The sequence below is a fragment of the Saprolegnia parasitica genome (genome assembly GCF_000151545.1).
Source record: "Saprolegnia parasitica CBS 223.65 unplaced genomic scaffold supercont2.277, whole genome shotgun sequence".
NCBI classification, from domain to species: domain Eukaryota; phylum Oomycota; class Saprolegniomycetes; order Saprolegniales; family Saprolegniaceae; genus Saprolegnia; species Saprolegnia parasitica.
Genome location: NW_012156671.1, coordinates 35064 through 42889, shown reverse-complemented (window position 1 = coordinate 42889; position 7826 = coordinate 35064). Strand labels below are relative to the sequence as shown.

At 55.5% G+C, this 7826-nt stretch overlaps 5 protein-coding genes across 5 annotated transcripts in view; 3 read left to right on the top strand and 2 right to left on the bottom strand.

Moving 5' to 3' along the window:
- Positions 1–754, top strand: part of SPRG_22353 (hypothetical protein) — a gene marked incomplete at both ends in the record, with an annotated part of 1710 nt that extends 956 nt beyond the window's left edge. The window contains 2 exons of the mRNA XM_012355634.1: positions 31–295; positions 342–754. Of these exons, the coding sequence (XP_012211024.1) occupies positions 31–295; positions 342–754 (678 nt within the window). The remainder of the gene's footprint in view (positions 1–30; positions 296–341) is intronic.
- Positions 755–1142: 388 nt separating this feature from the next.
- SPRG_15478 (hypothetical protein) lies at positions 1143–2873 on the bottom strand (the record flags this gene model as incomplete). The annotated part of the gene is made up of 4 exons (XM_012355633.1): positions 1143–1287; positions 1341–1864; positions 1918–2694; positions 2748–2873. 4 exons carry the CDS (start codon positions 2871–2873, stop codon positions 1143–1145), a joined length of 1572 nt encoding a protein of 523 aa, XP_012211023.1.
- A 437-nt stretch (positions 2874–3310) lies between these two features.
- SPRG_21559 (hypothetical protein) lies at positions 3311–3700 on the top strand (the record flags this gene model as incomplete). The annotated part of the gene is made up of 2 exons (XM_012355632.1): positions 3311–3588; positions 3643–3700. Coding segments are annotated over 2 exons (336 nt in total), but the record flags the coding sequence as incomplete, so codon positions are not given.
- A 1550-nt stretch (positions 3701–5250) lies between these two features.
- Positions 5251–7178, bottom strand: SPRG_15477 (hypothetical protein; the record flags this gene model as incomplete). Its single annotated transcript, XM_012355631.1, has 7 exons — positions 5251–5415; positions 5464–5611; positions 5655–5875; positions 6240–6329; positions 6377–6667; positions 6713–7099; positions 7128–7178. The coding sequence occupies 7 exons, from the start codon at positions 7176–7178 to the stop codon at positions 5251–5253; spliced, it is 1353 nt and encodes a 450-aa protein (XP_012211021.1).
- Positions 7179–7762: 584 nt separating this feature from the next.
- Positions 7763–7826, top strand: part of SPRG_21558 (hypothetical protein) — a gene marked incomplete at both ends in the record, with an annotated part of 1694 nt that continues 1630 nt past the window's right edge. Inside the window, one exon of the mRNA XM_012355630.1 lies at positions 7763–7810. Within this exon, the coding sequence (XP_012211020.1) occupies positions 7763–7810 (48 nt within the window). The remainder of the gene's footprint in view (positions 7811–7826) is intronic.

The following is a 7826-nucleotide window of genomic DNA, read 5'->3' as shown; positions in this document are numbered from 1 at the left end:
GGCCTCTGCGTCACGGCGTATTGTTTGAAGAAGTGGAAGAAGGAGCATGCGTTTGCCGAGGTGGACCCGACATTGGTGGCGATCGCTATCGCATTCTATGGCCCACTCATCTCGTGGCTCAGCGGCAACGTCGGCTTCCTCGTGACCTTGTACCAGTGGATGTTTACGTGCCTTGTGCCGCAACAAAACACCTCGGAGCAGAACGAGCTCGTTGTCGGCTGCACCGCCTACACAGTTCTTATCGCGGTGCTACCAGTTGTGTATGGTTTCCTTGCTCCGCGTTTCCAGTGCTGGGGTACAAGTCAAGTGCACTTTCGATGGTTTTCATGCGTGCGGACTAGGACGCTTTCGGTGTCTTCGCCGCCGCAAACATGCGTACAGCAGCCACCACTACAACAACTGGAAGAACCAGATCCTTCTCGCGCTCCTGCGTCCCTTTCGCACCAACAACATTCACATGATTGCGAGCGGCGGCACCGTCTACGCAGCGTACCATGCCAGCGCAAGCTTCAAGAACTGCCCAACGTTTAGCCTTCGGAGCGCCGACTGCTTTGTGCTGTGTTACCACCGCGGCGAACTGCGCGAGAAGATGCGCCTGAGTTTCCTCAGCTCCCTCGACACACGCGGGAACGCGATTTCCAACGCCACGACGCCCACGTCGTACCACTTCAACGAGCTGGTTGAGACGACCAAGGAAGGCGTGTCCTCGTTTCAGCTCCACAAACCGTCCCAGCCGTCCGTTTGGTGCATCTAACGGGATACTTCCGAAGCGCTTCTCTGTTCCAAAATAATAGGCACACCTAGTACATATATCGTCTAGTGATCGATGGAGATTGCATCGTCAAAGGGCACGCGTTATGTTTGTTTCCTTGGTTCACATTACCACTTGTCTCACCACGCAAAAAATGGATATCAAACGAAACACGGTTAGCATTGTCATTTATTGCCAATCTCGTTGTGGGCTAGAACGAAAATGTCTCTTTCAAGGAATGTTCGAGTGGACCTCGTATTTTCTTGGGGCGTGGTCGACCTTTTTGGTTTAGGTAGGGAACAGGAGGTGAAGATGAGGAGGTTAGAAAGTTACAAGATCGATCGATCGTGTAGCGACGAGTCTCACGCAACTTTGACACTCGATGTAGCAGTCACATGCACCAGGGCGACGCGTGAAGAGGACACAGAAGCTGCGGTCGAAATGTCTTTTGATCGACTGCCGCGTTGTGGTCGGGGATCACAAGGTGGTTGAAGCAGTAGGCACTCGCACCTGGCACAATCTCGACAATACGGTCGCTGCTCTGAAGGTCAAGATGCGCCAAAAGACTGAGACGGATCCTGGTGTGCACTTGGTTGTTGCAGTAGCAGAGAAGGTAGCAGTCGGCCCCCGCGTGTTGACGACTGGAAGGGCCTTGGCGCGGGCGCAGCGTCGAAAGAGCAGGTAGATGGAGCCACCCAAGTTTTTGTTGTCGTCTCCGCGCAGCGCCGGCACGAGCGAAAACAGAATGCGATTTTTTGTCGAGTTGTACAAAAAACTGCTGTAGCGCACACGCCGCGCGCGTCGGCGTCGACAGAATGGAGTTGGACGCAGGCCAAAGCAGAGCGGAATCACGGCAATGATCAGAATATAGACCGCGCCTGCGCCCGCGACTTCAATTTGAACAAGGTCGTTGGTCGTATAGACGCACACAAGAAGGTAGCGATAGGCATTTAAGAAGCTCGGCACGGCCACATTGATGACCCACAAAAGCGGACCAAGCACCAGCACCGCGAGGCCGAGCCACATCGGGTCCACTTCGGTAAAGACGTACTCGAGTCGACAGCGCTTGAGCAGCTTGTTGACCGCGACAAGCGAAAAGCAGGCAAACCAAATCTACAAGAAAATCATTTTCAAAATCGCAAATGGTAGCACAAGGTGTGTATTACCATGCGGAAGAGATAGAGGACAGCCTTGCACAACGCGCCAACGTCTCTTACTTGAAGCAATCGGAGCACGGCGACGGCCACCATGTGCGGACTGAGCGTAAAATCAACAAAAAAGGCGCCCACCACAAACGGGTCGACGAGCAACGGGGCGGTTGGGTCGCCCGCAATCAGCTCGTAGCGCCACGTATGCTCCGGTATCAAGTCGTTGCGGTGGCCACGCACAGCAAGGGTGTGCGCCAAGCCCATGAGCGGGCCAAAATAACGTCGCCAGAGCAACGTGAGCAGCAGCACCGTCGAGCCAATGCGCCAGAAAAACTTGAACCAGATGAGCGCCGGGTACGGGTATTGCGTCAGCACATACGTCAACGTATACTCGGCGCTATCGAGAGGATTGTCTCTCGAGAGCCAGATGCATTGGTGCGATAGTGGCACCGTGATGAACCGCACCAGCGTACACGTGCCCCGCTGATGCCATGCACCACTGGCCGAGTCGTTGGCGAACGACTGCAACAGGTCGACCATCGCGCGGCCGTAGAAAAGGACCCCCGGAAGGCTCAAGGGGCTGCGGCTACTACTTGACAAGACGTGCCGACACACGTGGGCGTTGCGCGCGATGTCGAAGACGTACGTCGCGCCGTGAGGAAGCGTCGCGTGCGAGTAGAGCGCTTGGTGCGTTGCAAGAGCCGTTTGGTTGAAAATCGTGAGGTTATTAAAGTCAGGAGACGCGGGCAGCGCCGTTGTCCAAGGCAGTGTTTCCGAGATGTAGGCTTGAAAGGGCTACATGGAGGAGACACGCATGAGAACGTTTCGAGGCGCCCATTCCACGATACCATGGCGACGAGGGACGCAGAGAGAAGAAGGCTAACGACAGCTAGGCCGCGGTGGTGCTTGATGCTGTAGTGCGAACGCAGCACCGAGGCGCGGCACGGGCCTGGCGTCACCTTGGCGCCGCGCATCGTTTTGCCGTTTGAAATAGACGAGGCAGTCCTATAGAAACGGCGCGACCTTTGACGTCGACACGGCCCAGAGCTCAAAAGCGCCCGCAAACAAGATGGCCTCTGTTTTATTTTCAACGCCCAGCAAGTGAAACCACTAACGAACGGCTGCGTCCGCGGTCGGCGCAGGCAGAAGCTGCGCGAACCGGCGTTTCCAGCTACATCAGCCCTACGTCGCAGAGGACGTCACACGGTGCGAGGACGGCCTCGTCACAACGACCCAAACCAGAAGAAACCATAATCAGTCACGCATCATGCAGTCCAGCAGCTCCACGTTCAGCCTCGTTGCCGCGCAGCGCCAAAGTCAACTCTCCGACGCCGTCAAGTAGATCATTGACATGCACAGTACCACCTCCAGAATGAGATGCATGCAGTGTCAACACTTGAGAAATCGAGGCTCAAGGGCCCCCACTAGCCAGAGACAACCAAGCACCAAACCGCATCAACAAGACCAATCACAACCACCAAAGAGAAAACAAGATCAACCAACCAAAAGAAGACAGTTTATCCAGCCATCAGAAAGCACTGCAACCGTTCAGCGGCATCAACAACAGCAAAATCAAGCAACCAACAAGAACCAAGCCTTGACAACCGCACTCTCCAGCGCAATAGAACGACGTCCAGACTCGGCGTCCAGATGTACAGCGCCCGTGGTCATTGGCTTCTACAGTCCCAGGTCGGTACAACCAAGTTCTTATCATCGCTTATTGATGTGCCATTGTGTTCTTAGATCTGGATCGCGTATGTGGCGACCTACCTCGTCTCGCACCGGCTCAAGCGTACCGTAGCGGTGACAAACGCCGTTTTTCCAAGTCGAACCGACGCTGTTAGCGGTCGTCGTCTATGGCCCGCATCTGACGAGACTTGATAGCAACGTGAGCTTTTTTTCTATTGACCTACGGCTACCTCCTCGACTGCCTTGTTTCGGACCAAGACAGAGCGATTGAAGACTTTCTCGTCGCAAGATTTTGCATGGCTCTCATGGGTAGCATGCCAGACGTATGTTTGCCGCCTTTGGCGTTCCTCACTGGAAAAAAATACGACAGCAATCTCATCTCGCTCGGCGACACACTCCGCTCGGTCTTTGCTCGGCACAAGTTATTAAAGGCACGTGTAGTGCAGTCCTTCACCGAACTCACTACCGCAACATTGCACGAGCTTGCCTTTCCACGCAAGACAAAACCACGTGCGTACTTGTGGGGCGACTCTTCGACGCGTTGAAGGTGAAGCGATGCATCGTGGGGAGGCGTATGACGTGCCACATCGACTGACAAAGTTGTGGCATGGGGACCGCCGATTTTTCTCCCGATAGAACAGCTCCAGATTTTCTCGGGGGCGTGGACGACCAGGCCCAAATGTATTTTGCGCGATTTTATTGTATTAAATCGAGTTGGCAACATCTACGCCATATCAAGCAACGGAGCGCTGCATGCGAAATAGCAAACTTGGTACTATCCTAACACTAGCAACCTTTTCACTGATGGTTAGGACGACTTTACATTATCAAAGCACGGCCAAGTGTCCTCTACACAGTGATGCTGCATTGAATCGAGCTTTTGAAATCTTATTCCGCGTATTCGTCGACTTGCGCAACAAATGACATGCGAATGTAAAGGCACATGGAGTATGTAGTCTCTTCACCATTTTCGCAGATGCAGTGGTCGATTTTTCGTGCCTGGTGTTATTCTGAGCCAGCAGCCCTAGCGCCGTCCCACCAAGTTTGCTGATGACTGCTTTGTACCCAATGAAATATCGCATGTATGTACGAGCAAAGCGTAGGGAATTGGAGAGCTCTCACCAACGGGCTTTACATATCGCGCGGGTTGACAGTCCATTACAGCTTGGGCTCCCTTGGCTCTACTACTCTGAGGCAAACTGCCTTCTCGATTCGCGGCCGGTATTTGGCCACAAAGCGACACCTGAAAAATTGAGGTGCTGCCTAGATCAAGTTCCTTGACAAAGTGTACACAACGAAGAAAGCCCGGCAATTTCATGCAGCATAGTTTTATCCGTTGTAATAGACGACCCACTCGAACAGCAACAAATTGAGTTGCTTTTCACACGAATATCGTGTCAAGGATAGACTTTGGTCGTCAAGCTTTTCGATCCACTTTGAATTCCAGCATGGAGAGACAAATGAATCAGGCATCGTAGCACCCTGCTCCTCGCATTTCAACCTTTGCAAGTCCACCGATGGCGGCCGACTGGAATCACCAAGCTTTACGCCAGCGTGTGCATGTTCATAGTCTCTTTGAATGCCCGTGATGCGGTCGGTGCACAGTAGTAGTGCATATTTCTACCGAGAATTCGTACGGAATAGTCCACGAAGTTGCATTTATCACGCCTCGTCGCAGCTGGAGAAGACTGTCAAGTCGACGCTGGTGCTGGTTATTGGTAGCGTCGCAAACGCGTCGACTTCGGATTGAACAAAGGCTTGGATCTCTGGTCGTAGCTGCAGCCAATCATCCACCGAGAGCACTTGTGGCACGTGCGCACTCGGGCGCTACACATGTGTCGTCTGCGAAGACGAGGAATGGCAAGTGTCTGCTACCTTGGTCGAGTGCTCGCTGTACTTGACGATGGCGCACTGCGCTTGCGCGGGAATGTCAATGCGGGCGAGGAACGGACTAATGCCGGCGTCAAAAAGCCCGGGCAGCACCGTCTCGTAGCGCACGCACGCCGGCGCGATGCTAAACAGCCTAATCGAATTCATAGGAGGACGGTGCTTTCGATCCGAGATACCGGATGCAGAACGCGTGGAGCTCGGGGTGCGACTCGGAGAGAAAGGCGTAGTAGGAACATACATCCTCGGCGTACAGCGCTTTTGTCGCGCTATCAAACGGAAACTGGCCGCGCCGAAGCTCGAGCACATGGGCGACGACAGCATTGGCGTCGAGGTGCCACTGCAGGGCGTAGTGGCGCACCGCCGCGCCCACGTGAAGCCAGTGCTCGAAGAGGTCGACCTACACACCACGTCAGCGCCTTGCACGATATCAAAGGTTTTATGTACGTCCGTGGCGGTATGCAGCGCATACGCGAGGAGCCATAGGCGGCCGTCGCACTTGGAGAGAATCGATGGCAGCAGCGGCCACGAGGATTGCGCGCGGGCTAGGTGTAAATAAACAAGCAGCGCATCTCGACCCGAGACAACGCCGGGTGCTTCGAGGCGGGCATGCGCGGCGTCCAGAGTCGACCACATAGCACTAACGTCGCTTTCATGTGCCGCCATCGCCCGCCAGCTCTTGGCGACGGGTTGCCTCGGACCGCTCGACGTGAGAAATGTACTTGCCGAGACGAGTCGAAGGAGCGCGCGAGTACAAAAAGTACCGTGCACTGCGGCAACGCAGCCATGGCCGCTTCGAGCAGCAATGCCGAGTCGACGAGGATGGCCACGAGCGGCGGACTGGAGGCCACGACCTAGTCGACGTGTCCGAAATGGGAATTATGGGACGGGGAATACGCACGCTCGTCAGGTGCGCAAGGCACGCCTCGAGCGTCGGTGCGATCGATGCAATGGATATCGTCGTGCAGCTGTGGAGGTACTGAAGCGTGCACGCAATGGTAAACTCGCGCGAGCAAAGCGACGTCCAGGACGCGACCGAGAGCGACGCGAAAGGCATGCTCGGCGGATCACCAGCTCTGTGGCGCAAGCAACGTTCGTAGAACACGTCCGGGGAGGGCACATTGACTGTCAGCAGCTTTGATACGTCGGGGTTCCATGCCCACGCCCACGACACGTGCCCACCGAGCGCGACCTAGATACTGTCGGCCATCGACCGAACCGTAGAGGCTTGTAGTACCTGTGCCAGTGCATCGTCCGGAGGGAGCGCGATGGCCGCGGATCGCTTTTCGCTCGCGACAGGCGGTGCGCTGGGCCGCACAGGGCCGTCGCTGAGCAAGAGGTCGAGTAGCGGCTGCGGTGGCACCATGGCCTCGGGCTCGGGCGTGCGCCGGCGTTTGCGGCTGGGACCTGCCGCGTGCTCGTCGGCCATCGAGCGAATGTGCATTCGCGTCGAGGCGGGGCAGTAGATGCAGATGCTGAGGTGGCGTAGCATCTTGGTGGGCACACCTCGAATGGCCTCGATGCTCAACGGACCCGCCGCAGGGTTGGCCGGTGCTGCGAGAGCCTGCGCCTGGGCGTCCGAGCAGTAGCGGCAGTAGACGTGGTGATGGGACCCGTTGCGCTTCTCGCCCTTGATGAAATCGGGCCCAGACGGCGTGCGGAGGGCGACCAGTCTTGGGCCGGTGCGTCGCCGCCGGTGCCATGTTGCTGCTGGCAGATGACTTGCATACAATTGGCCATCGCGTCGCCAGACAACGGCGCCGGATTGGCCAACGCGTTTTAAAATACGCTATTTGGACCAATGCGAGGCACCTTTTTTTCATCCAATAAATGCGCGTTCGTACGGCATCCCATCGTGGATTGGCTACCAAACACAAACTTTTGTCCAATCACATTCCTATATTGTCTACAGTAAAATAGTGTGAAGCTGGGTTCGAGACTGCACTGCAAGGACTCCATGGAGTGAAGTTGTACGAGGTTGCTCCTTGACAAGGAGCAGCTTCGTACGACGACTAGGAACTTACTGAAGCGAGCAATCCGATATATAGGAAGATTTCCGTAGGCATCATGAAATAGTGTGGTAGATATATGGCACCTGTCGTGGGGCCAATCGCATGGCGATCCCTCGACCTATTTTAGCGAATCAAGCGAGGCTCTCATTAATCAACCAATCGCGACAAAGCCGGCATAATTTCAGCCAATCCGATGCTCGAAGCAGCAGTTCTCGTTTCTTGCCCCAGATCTTCTCCATTTCGAAATCCTTGGCCATCTTCGCAGCAGCAGCAGCATGGGCCGCGGCAGCAAGACGACCAAGAAGAATGGGAAGGAGAGCCTTGTGGGCACGGAGCAGC